Source organism: Zeus faber (genome assembly GCF_960531495.2).
Source record: "Zeus faber genome assembly, chromosome: 22".
Lineage (NCBI taxonomy): Eukaryota > Metazoa > Chordata > Actinopteri > Zeiformes > Zeidae > Zeus > Zeus faber.
Genome location: NC_137209.1, coordinates 8661707 through 8675490, shown reverse-complemented (window position 1 = coordinate 8675490; position 13784 = coordinate 8661707). Strand labels below are relative to the sequence as shown.

General features: G+C 49.5%; 2 protein-coding genes across 5 annotated transcripts in view; both read left to right on the top strand.

The window, feature by feature from the left end:
• LOC307247534 (regulator of G-protein signaling 12-like) overlaps positions 1–7924 on the top strand; it is a gene marked incomplete at its 5' end in the record, with an annotated part of 37051 nt that extends 29127 nt beyond the window's left edge. For all 3 annotated transcript variants that reach the window (XM_080023697.1, XM_080023699.1, XM_080023698.1), the window contains 2 exons: positions 1030–1602; positions 7089–7924. In XM_080023697.1, the coding sequence (XP_079879823.1) occupies positions 1030–1602; positions 7089–7378 (863 nt within the window). In that variant the 3' untranslated portion in view covers positions 7379–7924. The remainder of the gene's footprint in view (positions 1–1029; positions 1603–7088) is intronic.
• A 1633-nt stretch (positions 7925–9557) lies between these two features.
• hgfac (HGF activator) overlaps positions 9558–13784 on the top strand; it is a 12024-nt gene continuing 7797 nt past the window's right edge. Inside the window, exons 1-6 of one of the 2 annotated variants that reach the window (XM_080023450.1) lie at positions 9558–9829; positions 9922–9985; positions 11425–11518; positions 13040–13113; positions 13222–13365; positions 13529–13660. In XM_080023450.1, coding sequence (XP_079879576.1) covers positions 9779–9829; positions 9922–9985; positions 11425–11518; positions 13040–13113; positions 13222–13365; positions 13529–13660 — 559 coding nt within the window. In that variant the 5' untranslated portion in view covers positions 9558–9778. Of the gene's footprint in view, positions 9830–9921; positions 9986–11424; positions 11519–13039; positions 13120–13221; positions 13366–13528; positions 13661–13784 lie in introns of both variants that reach the window. The other variant, XM_080023449.1, reaches the window with a different exon arrangement.

Genomic DNA, 13784 nt, shown 5'->3' with positions numbered 1-13784 from the left:
ACTAGAAAAGCGCAATAAAAATTTCCCCTCTAAATGCATTCCCTCCCTCCCTCCCTCCCTCCCTCCTCCTCTCCCTCCCTCCGTGGAAGCAGCAGTGGGTTTTTCAGCTTTGCTGTGCTTGGCTGCGGGACTAACTCTTATCTCTCTGGCAGCTTCAGCAGAGGGTTTTTTTGCCCCGTGGAGCGTGCTGCTGCCACGCGGCATTGCTCATCTCAGCTAATCCTCCCGCATCGTCTCACCTATGGGAGTAACTCCACTGTGGGAGTAACTAAACTGTGGAGTAACTAAACTGTGGAGTAACTAAACTGTGGAGTAACTCGGCGGTGGAAGTAACTCCCCTGTGCAGCAACTCGCCTTTGAGAGTTTCTCACCTGTGGGAGTCACTCACCTGTGAGTAACTCACCTGTGTGAGTAACTCACCTGTGGGAGTAACTCAGCTGTGAGAGTAACTCACCCGTGGGAGTAACTCTGCTCTGGGAGTAACTCACCTGTGGAGTAACTTACCTGTGAGAGTAACTCACCTGTGGGAGTAACTCACCTCTGGGAGTAGCTCACCTGTGGAGAAACTCACCTGTGGGAGTAACTCACCTTTGGGAGTAACTCACCTGTGTAGTAACTTAGCTGTGGGTGTAACTCACTTGTTGAGTAGTTCACCTATGAGAGTTACTCACCCGTGAAGTAACTCACCTGTGGAGTAACTCACCTGTGAGAGTAACTCACCTGTGGAGTATCTCCCCTGTGGAAGTCACTTACCTGTGAGAGAACCTCACCTGTGAAGTAACTTACCTGTGGAGTAACTCACCTGTGGAGTTATTTGCCTGTGAGAGTAACTCACCTGTGGGAGTAATTCACCTGTGGAGTAACTCACCTGTGAGTGTAACTCACCTGTGGGAGTCTCTCACCTGTGGAGTAACTTGCCTGTGGGAGTAACTCACCTGTGGAGTAACTCACCTGTGGGAGTAACTCACCTGTGGGACTATCTCACCTGTGGTAGTAACTCCTCCTTCATTTCTATCTTCTTTGTCACAGAGTTCTTTGAGCTCCTGAGCCGAGCGCAGAGCAGCCGAGCCAACGACCAGCGCGGTCTGCTCAGCAAAGAAGACCTGGTGCTCCCCGACTTCCTGCGCCTGGCCCCGCCCACCTCCTCCCCCTGCCCCGCCTCCTTGGACCCGGCCTGCTCCACCCCCGACGGCCCCAAGCTGGGCAAGGGCCCCGGGCGAGAGAACGGCGGCCCCTCGCGCGGGCCCCTCACCTCCGGCCTCCGCTCCGAGAGCCTGGACTCGTCTCTCGGCTCCGGGGCCAACGGACACACCGGGGGCCGGCGGGCCCTGCTGCCCCTGCCCCGCCACCCCCCCTTCGGCTCCCACCTGTCCCCCATCCCCCGGCCCTCCGGCGAGCCCCGGCAGGGCCTCCGCACGGTGGAGGAGGACGGCCCCGCCGATCTCACCCTGGTGGGGGAGGGCGACATCAGCAGCCCCAACAGCACCTTGCTGCCCCCCTCCCCGCTCCCCCCGCTGTCCTTCGAGGGCAGCCTGCCCGAAGCCAACTTCACCCCTCCGCCCGCCTGCCCCCAGGGAAGTGGGGAGGGAGAGTCCAGTCCAGGTACTTCCACAGTGTGATGACGGTGTGTGTGTGTGTGTGTGTGTGTGCGTGTGTGCGTGTGTGCGGAGGTGCTCCAGCAGTCCTCCCTCACTCTCCCGTGACAGTGGTGTTCAAACTTTTTTGGGAAAGGTCCCCTCCTCCCTTAAAATTTCAAGGACTTACCCCATCATTATTAATGAGATGATGCTAAATCAATCATACGGCTTAAGATTGTCCTTTTAGATTCAGAGGCTCCATCAGATTTGATTTACCGCCACGTCAAATTGGGGCTTAAAAGCAAAGACCGCCAACTGTACTTTATGTATTGAAACGCTTCATTTTCTTGCTATTCCTTCACCTCCCACTAGGGCGTGTGTCCCACAGCCTGAACACCACTGTCCCACGGTCATTCCATCTATGCTGACTGTGATGCACTTTATTGACAAGCTGAAACATCAGATTCAACATCAGTTTGCCAACCATTTTCACTCCTTTGGATATATATATTTTTTGTGTTTTTTTTATTTTTTTATTTTTCTTTTCGGTTCTCTTTAAGTTGCGTTCAAATCCACTGTAGATATCGATGTACATATCCCACATATGTGTAAAAAAAAAAAAAACAACATCTTCTTGAATGTCATTTTCTTTGGGTGAACTCCACAAACCCGTCGGGCGCTCGTCAACGCCGCGGGGGGCCCGCCTCGTTTTTTTTTTTTTTGAATCAACAGCAGACCTTACTTTGTACGTGCGAGCGGATGAGAACACCGGTGTGATTCGATGTCCCGCGTACGGCGCTACGATCGATATTTAAAAGAAAAAAAGAGTTTCCAAGCAAATAAATATTTTGAAAAGAGTTACGCCGCAGCTCGGAGCGAGGAGACGCAGCGTAAGCACACTGCAGCGTCCAGACCAGCGGTTTTTGAGGGTGTTTTTTTTTTCCCCCACCCGCCTGTGTTCACTCGCATGGCATCGCCGGTGTTGCATCATGTACTGATTGTTTTCATTTGCACATCGCCGCCACCGGACTTGAGACCCCCGTCAAACGTTTGTGGAAACGCAAATGATGATTTGTTCTGCCTTCCTGTACTGAATGCCTGTTCCACATTGTATTTCCTTTCCATCCCGCCCCCCTCCAATCGAAACGCAATTCAACAATGTCCGTCGAGGAGGAGAAGACAAATGGGAAAAACAAAGTCGAGGGGGTCGTAACCGGCCTCGAGTCTCGCTGTGGCGTTGGGGACAATGGGTTGATGAGGAATTAATCGTGCGCCTCGGACATTGTTGAAGTGCGGGTCATCCTTCCATCACGGTCATTCATCCCTCTCTCTCTCCTGCCTCTAGATGATCACTGCCAATGAAACCTGTACCTGTGTTTGATTTAGAGCCTAATAAATGTTAGAACTTGGAAATCATTCTCGTCTTTCTTTTTATGTAGTCGTGACGTGAGCCGCTCCCAACCCCCCCGTCAACACCTCCCCCCCTTCTCCACCTCCGCATGCCTTCTCTCTGCTGTAGCTGCTTCCTCGCTTCTCTGTTTTCTGTCTTCTGGCATCCTTCACCCATCAACAGCCATCACTCTGTGTGTGTGTGTGTGTGTGTGTGTGTGTGTGTGTGCTTTTATGTGTGTGCGTGTGTGCTTTCGTGTGCGTGTGTGGTGGGGTGTTGATGCTGCTTCAAAGTGTCTGTGTGTGTGTGTGTGTGTGTGTGTGTTTCTCGCACACTGGCTCAGTCCTTGTTGTCAAGGCACCGTTTTTCCCAGCTCCTTTGACCCGTGTTGGCTCGGTTTGTGCGGCCCGATCTCCAACCGCACGTTGTTTACATGTCGGCGTTGCCGCTGTCGCTTGTTGTGTTTGCGGTCCCGATTTTTGCTGGATGTGTCCGTTGTCCGGCCTCGTCTTCCTCCCCCATCCTCCCTTGCCCCCTCTCACCGCCCCCCAGTCTGCCGGAGTCTGGGTTCGTTCTGTGCCCAGCGCAAGATCCTGAAGATGGGTGGGATGAGCACCCCTGAAGATGGGTTTTATTCCCCCCTCCCCCTCCTCCTCCTCCTCCCCTCCCCTGCTTCCCTGCTCGGTTAATTTCCACATATCCGAGGATCCCTCGAGGTTGAACGTGGAGTGTTGACACCCGAGAATCATCGCAGCGTGGTTGCATTTTCGGGGGGAAATTAAATCTTCAAAGCCATGAAACAGCAGAGGGGAAGGAAAAGGCTTATGTGGCATCTGTGGTACCATGCAAATCTTAAATGTTTTTTTGTTTGTGTTTGTTTGTTTTTTTTCGTGCAAGACTCACCGGTGTTCCAAACGGCCAATTAAAGTGATAACGTACTTTGTTCCTCGACTTGAAAGGACGAATCTTTGATGCCGGGAGGGTGGGGTGGGGTGGGGGGGGGCGGGGGGGGACCAGCATCCGGGATCAAGAGAGACACAATGCGTCTTCCATCTCACCACCCGTGCTACAAACCTCAAAGCGTTTGCTTGAGCGCGGACACGGCGAGCGAGAGTGTGACCTTTCCCGTGCGAGCGGGCACGTGAGGCCATCTGACGAGGAAGCAAACGCCTCCCAAAAGTCTCATAACGCCCGTTGCTATGTGCATTATGTACATAGTCTTCCCACCTCCGGGCACCATGGTAACCTTATCCGCCGGTCGACGAGAGCCGCAAATAGAAGCTGTTGTTACTGTTTAATGTTTCATTCCCCCGTCCCCTCTCACATTGATATATTAACTGAAACGAAAACGTGATGAAACGATTAGTCAAACAATCGGTTCCTCGACAAATTAATCATCAAAAATAATCTGTATCGTGGTGTATAATGGGGAAAAAAAACAGCATTATAGGTATTACATATGAGGCTGCTGGAGTAACCCTATTCAGCAATTTCCAGATGTCTAAGTTCAAGTTGTGGTTTAAAATGATCACTCTGTAATAGGTATATAAGCTCTGAAAAAGAAAGATTATTCAAAAATATACAGTATGTTAGACTCATCCCTACTTGGTATGCAGATACATAGGCCCCATCCCTCACAGTGAGGATTTTGAGTCATTCCATTCGAGGCTTAGAGTGTGTGTGTGTGTGTGTGTGTGTGTGTGCATGTGTGCGAATAAGAGAGAGAGAGAATAATAATGAACAGTCAGCCAATCATTCTACAGAGGCAGTTAACCATGGCGAGTTTTTATTCCAGTGTTGAACTACTGTACCGTATTAGTGCTAGAACGACGCCCTCTGTTGGTCCCCGAGCTCCATTCCAAAGTTTAAATCAGTGAGCTGGGCTGCTTTTGCCCACTTGCCGCCAGAAATCAAATAAAAAACTTGGTGATAACATAAAATTATTTTTAGATGTATATATTTAATTTATTAGTTCGTTTAAGGTTATTCAGAAGTTGAATGGAACTCTCCAATCATTTATGTGTTCGTTGAGACTTGGTATGGTGGTGTGTTGCTTTTAATGTCTACTTCTAAGGAGCCAGGCAATGCAAATTACAAATATAATCATGAAAAAGTTGATGGTCAATGAATAGTTCATTACTTGGTGTATATCAAGGCATCCACTAGAGGGCGACATGACACAGTCTAAGCCTGTTTGTTCACACGGCTCAAATTAATCTCAAATCAGTGGTTATCTGAGTCCAAAAACAAAACCGTCTCACTGACATAAAAAAAAAAAAAAAAAAAGATTAGAAGTAGAATAGAATCTTAGAATAACGAGCGTGCATTGGGTGTGACCTACGATTGAATAGAGCGGTGTGAGGTGGTGATGTTGGCTATCCAGGTCTATCCAGGTTGTTGTGTGACTTTTGAACTTCATTGTGCAAAGGGAAATGTAAAGGAGTCTGCCCGATGAAGTCATACTTTCCCCAGAAGGATCCATTTTTCTCAACAGAGGTGAGCGCAGGAGGTTTTTTCGGTCCACATAAAAGTTTGGTCCAGCAGCAGGGAGTAAAACCTACCTTGTGGACCAGCCGTTCTCTATAAAATGTTCCCGCATGACTCAGTTGGGTCAGGGCCACCAGGGGGACCGGTTGGCCTCCTTTCAGTTGATTGTTTTGTTTCACTTCCATCTCTGCAACAAATCTAAAAGCTGGCCACGGCTGACCCCGTGGCCAGCTCCGTCATCCATCTGCCGGATGGAGTGAGGGGCGGGGGGCGGGGGGGGGGGCAGATCTTAAGCAGCCGGTGTCAAAGAAAACTGCTGCTGGGCCCATGCCAGTCTGGCTCGGAGGCCAGCTGCCCCGTCTCCACTCCCTGCTGGTGCTGCGACGGCCCCGCGGTTGAACCTCGCCGCAGGGAGCAGTGCCATGTCAAAAAAGGGGGCAAGGTTTAATAAGACGAACATTTCACGCTTCGCGCCGAGACTCACGCGGACAAATCTATCGTCGTGAACAGGCTTGTGTTTGTAATCCGTATTGTTCTGCCGTGCGCGCCTTGTTTTTGTCAAATTAAACCGGAGACGAGCGGTGACACCTCTGCTTTAGTGGGTAGTGCTGGGATCTCGTCTGTGGGTTCTCAGAGGCTGTGTTTACCGCAGCGCTTAACGTCAGTGAATCACAGCTGGGCCCAGTTCAGGGGACCACTCCTTTACGAGGGGTTTGTTTGAGTTACTCGGGCCTCTCGTGTTTAGAATGTGGCAGGGGGTCGTCGGGTTCAGGAGAAAATGGGACAGTTTATCTCTCACCGTATCTATTGCCTCGTGTCACGCGCTCCCACCGGAGCCCAGGGACTGTAATACCCAACTCACTCGTTTCCTCCCCCAATGTGATGGAAAACGGGGATGGCCGTTGTTGTGGACACCGTTTCCAGTCGCATGCGTCCGACATGTTTGGACGTTGAGGTGCACATCCCGTCAATTCCCCAAATCAGCCATCGGGCTTGTCCTGTGCCGTCCGACTTACCGGGACAATGGGCGCTCGGAGGGAGCTAGAGCCTCGCCTCGGTCGCCCCTGGTTCCAGCTCTCGGAGCATCTGAACCCCGGCGCGAGTTGTCTTGGGCGTCTCGCCAACAAGACGTTAGACATTGAATGCTCTCTAAGTGGCGGAGCAGGCAGACTCGGTGACTCGTGTCCGTTGCGTATTGAAATGGGCGAAGAATGCGAGAGACGTTTGAGATTCCATGGCCTGATTCAGGGGAACATTGGTGAAGGGAAGTGTCCAAGTCTTCACACCCTAATGACTTTCTTAAGTACCCATTAACCCGTTCAAATCCAGTGAATGTTGTTTCCGGTCTGTTAGTCATACGTGAAGATTGGTATTGTGTTGGGTGTTTCCTTCACTCTCGTTCAACGTGAGTCAGGCCTGTACACGTACTCGCCCTGTTTGGTGTGCCACGGTAAAGTGACTCTTTTCAGTCACATTTTTTGTCTAATTTGATCATCCAGCTGCAGGTCCTCCGTTTGTAGGTTTGTTTTACCTGCTATTCATCAGGGTTGTTTCTAACGCTAAGCCTTAAAAACCATCACAACCATCACAAACCAACACCCTTCTCCCCCCCCCCCACCCCTTCCGTTGCGCAGGCGGAGGAAGAGGAAGCGACCAAGGCCCGACCGAGGCCCCGTCTCTGGGCCAGAGCGTCCTCCAGGAGGTGATGGACGTGGAGGGGGTGCGCCTGGAGGAAGGGTCCCCGGGTACGTCCCGGGGGGGAGGCGAGGACTCGGAACTCAGCCTGAGCTTCCAGGGCTACGTGGCCGAGCTGCGTCAGTGCCAGAACAAGATGCGGAGCGCGCAGGCACCCCATGGCGGCAGCCGCAACCCTGCGGAGGGCACGGACGCTAACGCTGATCTCTACAAGGCCACCATTGTATGAAGGGAACAATCACTCCTGCACTTTCTACGCTGCCACGATGGCACTGTCTCTGTACATTTTGGGGGACCCGCCTGTGTAAAAAAGCAGTCGAACCCCAGTCCAAAAATGAATTTCAATTGTGTGATGATGGATTATATATATATATATATATATATATATATATATATATATATTTGGGTATCCTGCTCTAGTTGATTTTGTTCCACTATTGGTATTTGTAATTATTTTGTGATACAGGTTTGTTTTAGCCCTCCTGTAGGCTTCAATGACATAGCAAAACTCTGAAGAAAACGCAAAACATCCTTTTCTGTGATAAGCTGTTCTGATACAATGCTGAAAACCAGGACTCATTTTTGTAGCATCGAGAGAGAAGAAGGAAAATCACAATATTCTTGAATATTTCTAATTTTTCTCGTCATATCTCCTTTGTGGTAGAATACATGGTGGTACCTCCTCTGGCTGTGATTAGTGTTTCTGTGGCTCGTTTTCGGTTTTCACTTGGTTGTAAATGAAATGCTGACAAGTAAATTCCAGAAATAGAGCTTCTTACAGTTTGATTTGGGGTTTTTTTGGTGTCGTTATTCACAACATGAAGATCCGCTTTATTTTCCCCCAAATCATCCACTTGGACTGCTCTGCGGGTCGAATCCGCCGAATGGTCCGTATCTTTAACACACCTAATACACAACATGCAACACACCCACAAATAAGAACTTAGTACAATATATTGTAATATTACATTCCCTATTTTCCTGCCTATGGGTCACAAAAAATTCAAATTAATCATAATCATCAATTATGTCAATCCATACAATTCTGTAGGTGGATTACACTACAAGTCCCTGACTTCCATCAGAAACGGCTACGTTTTTCCCCCCAACATCCAGGTTTAGCCTCATCTTCGCTCTGAGGTGGCTCTAACTTTCAAGGAAGGAAAGTGTTCTTTCCTCGAAAGGTTTGCTTCGTCTGATCGATTGATCTGGGGGTCGCTTGAGGTGATTGGGATCGTTTTTCATCCGGGGGCGCTGTTCTTTTGTTGGGAATGGTCATTCAGAAGCACAGCGAGCTATGGGTGAAATTCACTTGTTCCTCACACGCGGCCATTCTTTGCATTCTTGTCGGAAAAAGGCGGACCCCGCCACCAACACTTCAAGCACCATATATAGGATCGGGTGCACAACGCAAAATACATTGAATGGCTGTTTCTCATAACATTTACATTTACATTTAGTCATTTGGCAGACGCTTTTATCTTAAGCGACTTACAAGGGAGAATAACATTCAGCTACATTGCGACAGAGATTAGTGTAACAACAACATTGGTGTAACAATAAATACTGCAAGGTGGTGCAAAGTAATTGTAGATTAGGACAGGAGGTACTCACTGAAGAGCTGGGTCTTCAGGTGCTTCTTAAAGACAGAGAGGGAGGTCCCCGCTCTGGTCATTTTTGGCAGCTCGTTCCACCAACGTGGAACTACAAATGAGAATAGCCTGGATTGCCGTGGCTGTATGGCCGGCAGAGCCAGGCGACGCTCATTTGACGAGCGCTGCATCCGGGGGGCAACATGTGCTTTTACAAGAGCATTTAAGTAGGCGGGAGCATTCCCAGCAATCACTCTGTAGGCCAGCATAAGAGACTTGAACTTGATGCGGGCGGCTACAGGTAACCAGTGGAGCTCGATGAGCAGCGGAGTGACATGTGCCCTCTTTGGCTGGTTGAACACCTATACCGCGCCATTGTTACAAAATATATAAATATATGATCTTTCGGAACAAAAAAAATCTCACGGATTACCACTTTAATAGTCCTGGTCAAGTTTCCGCTGCATAGCCACTGCTCATTTCACTTGGAACCACCCCACGCGTGGAAAGTCTCTTTGCATTTGCTCCCACGGCATCTGGAAAGACACTATTGTAGGTGGTTTGAAATTAGGGGTTGGATAATGGACCAGGGCTTTCTTCCTGCCAGAACATGCCACTGGTGGAATGCGTGCAGCTTAGCCAGGGCGCGCGGGTGACCAGGGCCCGGGAGAGGAGGGGACCCCGTGCCCGCATCACCCGGCCCGCCCAGCCCGCCCCCTCTGGAGCGCCTCTCCCGGGGCTTCTCCCGACACACTCGAAGAGCACCGCGCACCTGGCCGTGGGCGTCCGCGGAGCGCGCCGAGGGGACACCACAGACGGGTCCAATGACGCAAAGGGTTTACTCAGCCGGGTTTGAGAGTGCGGGGAACAGGATCGTACTTGCAGGGTTTTCCGCGGTTCCTATGAGCAACAGTCGGCGCGGCAGGACCGTGCGACTGACAGAGGTAACGTGACGTTCGAGGACCCACCGAGATCAGGAAACGCCGGCATTGAAGATCTCCCGGGATAACAGGGGCCAATTGAAACACCAGCCCGCCATGGGATACTTGGTCCTGCTGTTCATGCCACTCGTGTTCTGTGCACGGACGGTAAGTCTGGACACACGGGGGTTTATTATGACAGTTGGGTTATCTATGCGCTGCAGCAATACATTCGAGTTGCCTTTCTTCCTTGGTTTCAGCGAATCATCCTCCCTGGGTACGAAACGGTGAGCGCCAGGGACGCAAACATAATCTCTCGGAGAGGTATGGATTCTTTAAAATGTGTGGGTGTATGTAAAAAAAAAAAAAAAAAAGTAGGACATGTAAGTAAACGCATGTCTGCAGCCGTCAAACAAGATGACATTTTACCCGTGCAACGATTACATCTTATCTATAGTTGCGGTTTCCAACGTGTGGTCCAGGGAACCCCCACCCCCCACCGCCCCCCCAGGGGGCCTTCAAGAGGTTCCTGGGGGTAACCCAGCAAAATGATAAATAGTTAAACTTTACTGTCATTACATTTACAAGATGTTAGCACCATTATGGGATGTACAACAATGACTGTTTCAGTCAATGGCTTCACTGTTGTCTCCCTAACTATAATATAGGCAGGTATGGAATTTTGGAGTAAAATAAAGTTAAACAAATGAAAGTTACGAAAGTCTGGTGAAGGTGAAGGTAATAAAGTTAACATAAATACGATTTGTTATTATTATTATTATTATTATTATTATTATTTTCAAAAGATAGAATAACTGGACGAATTTTACAGAATGTGGGGTACACTGAGATAAAGTTAAATTATTAAACAAAAATAAAAATACAATTATACATTCAATTGTTTTTGTGAGTATCCACCAAAGAACTACTGGAATTAGAGCTCACTTTAGATTACCCCTGCTGTGTTGCTCATCAGATTAGAACCGTGGTTTTCAACATGTGGTTCAGGGACCCCAATGGGGTCCTTCAAGAGGTTCCAGGCAGTCCCCAGAAAATGTATTAATAGTTAAACTTCACCGCTATTTAATTAATGTTTAAAGTTATTTTGACCATAGTTTCACTGTTATCTATATAACTACAATAGAGACAGGTGTGGAATTTTGCACTAAATCATACCTATGAAAAATAATCTTGTCAGATTAGGGTCCCATCGACAAAATCGATTTTTGTATCAGAATCAAATTGCATCTCAAGATTCTGCCCGAATCCTGGCCCTATAGTTAGGGCTGGCAGATACTTGTTGCTCAGCAAATCATTGAAAAATAAATTCCGCCTTATGACATAGTTGCCTTCTGCATTAACCAACGTGTTACAGCATCAGCTTCCCAAATTTACGCAAGGGACCTTATTTTATGTTGAGTCATAGTTTGACTTTGATTCGTTAAGCAATAAACACAAGTCTCTCCATTTTCACTCCATTTGGATTCTTCATTATTCCACTTCTTTTGAATGATTTATTGGCTCATTTCAATTAGTCAGAATAGAATGTGCAATGAAATAAAAATGTAACAGAAAATATAAATATATATAAAATATTACAATAAAATCAATACATAATCTGTGCGATCCCCCAGAAATATAAACGTCCGCTTCTATGAATTAAATTAACGTGGCCACACGACCGGCCCCGGCCCTGCACCACCACTTCCACTTCCTCCTCTCCGCATCCCCAGACAATGTATTTCAAAACTCTCTCTCCGCAGTTCTTACGACAACCGGCGGAGAATGTATGTTTCCATTTCGTCACGGCGGAAGAATCCATCACCAGTGCATCACCACCGTCTCCTCCAGGCCCTGGTGAGCCCCCTCGTGTCCTAGAGAAGACGCTCAGTCACGCGTCTGTTTTTTTTTCCCCAGCGTCAACCTCCAGCCTCACGGGTTGGTTGGTTACATAAACAAATATGGTGGACATTAAACACCGTAGAGCTTACTCATAATGCTCCCGCGGGGCCACTCCCTGGCAGACAGATGAGCGGTTAATTGCCCGCAAAAGATAAAAGAGAAAAATCCACGAGAGACGAAATAAATTGTGACATTTTCATGCTATTGCCAAAATTTAAGGAACAGCGGATTCTGCGCGCGTTTTAAATTCCACCTAATTGCAGATCTAAGTCTCCGTGGATTTAGCTGGCTCGATCAAGCGGCTGACATACTGCGGCTACGAGGGCCGTAAGAGCTGAGCCGACCGTGGTGGAAAACGCCGTCACTACCAGAACTGTCACGACCAGAATATCATGTCACAGCTGGAACTCAGCTTTCACCCCCGCCCCCCTGCAAGAGGTCTACCCGTTTGAGAGAGCCGGACAACTTGGCTGTCGCGGTGAAATGTGTGTTTATTCATCGTAACTTCCCGTGATGACACATTATCATCTTCTCGGCTTTTCATTGTACCGACCGCAAAACGGTTTCCGAGTGATTTATCACCCCCCGGGAGGGGTGGCGGTGACATAGATAGGGATCGGTGGGGTGGGGTTCGGGAATATGCATTGCAATAACGTGTCGTCCACATACAAGTGTTCCCCTACCTACCCAGTCAACACCCAGAGAAGAAAATCCCTCTTTCGACACGTCGATAACCGACGTCTGACGCAGGCGGCGTGTGTGCTCATCCCCGGTGTTTTTTTGCTTCCGCCCGGGTGTTTGCTTCCGCCCGTCTCGGGGGAAACGCCGCCGTTGCGTCACCCCGTTGCGTCACCCCGTTGCGTCGCGATAGAGGTTTCTGTCACTGGCTGGGTGAGGGAGGGAGAGGGCGGGTGGGGGATCGTGAATGCTAGTCGCACCCATCGCAAAAGGTGCCCGTGGAGAGGTCGGTTCATGCCTGCCGTCGAGCTCTGCAGCGGCTATGGCCGCCCCCGAAAAAAAGGATGACGGTTTCAAAAGCGGTCGTAATATAATAAGTAAGGGATCATGCTTAGGCAGCGGGTCATTATTACCAAATAACCCCCTTCAGAGTGACTAAAGGCCCCTTGGCTAATGACCGTCTGGCTGCACATTATCTTGTTTTATTACACAGCCACTTTTTTAATAAAATAATAAAATGAGACACAATGTTGATTTGAAATGATTTTATAACTAGTACGCCTGGTTTAAGAAAATAGAAAGAAATACCCAAATAACCCGCACACGGCGCAAAATGAGGGTTTCCCGTGGCGGCGGTTGTTATTAGGCGACGGAGGTCGTTATCCGGAAATAGCTGACCGCCGTCGGCTGCCGTCGACCAATCATCAAGTATTCCCGCGGAGCCGTGCCGTACCGATCATGAAGTTTTCCCGGCCAACGTCTTCCTCAACGCGGTTTGAAACCTCCCTCCCCTTCCAGGTGCTCTCTCACACACAACTTCGATCGAGATCTGCAGTGGGGCTACTGCGCACCCGAAATCCCGCAACCCAACGGTACCGGTACAGTCCTCGTTGAACCGCATCCATTTGTTTTGGCTTCATTTCCACGATCGCTCCCCTTCTCACCCAGCCTCACCCCTCCCTCCCCTGGTTGCGTTGCAGTCGTCGTCTACTCCTCCAGAAGAGTCTTGGATCCGTGTCAGGGGAGCCCGTGTCAACACGACGGCATCTGCACCCCGGACCCGCACAGGCGCTCGTTTGAGTGCCTGTGTCCGGAACGCTTCACCGGGCGGCTCTGCGAGCAGAGTAGGAACATTTTTCGGGACTTTTACCATTTGCCGTAACGCGCCAATTGCGTCTTAGACAGCGTGATGGTGCCGCTTCTCACGCTCCCTCGCCGTGCCTCGTTTACGTTCGGCGTCTCGTGTTTATTTATTTTATTTTTTTTTTACCCCCCCTTTCTCCCCAGGAAAGTGCTACGAAAGGCTACACCTGCGCCATTACGACACGGGAGAGTCCTGGGGGAGGATCCATCACCGCAACGTGGAACAGTGCACATGTGTGGCGGGGCAAGTCAAGTGTGAGAGAGTTCGCTACACCGGTGAGAGAGCCGCTTTCATTCCCTTTGTTGATCCTCTCACTGCTCCCTTTTGTCTCATCGCCTCCGGCGCCCCCTGGGGAATTTTGGCCGAAACTCGATTAGGCGCCGCCGCCTTGTCACAATA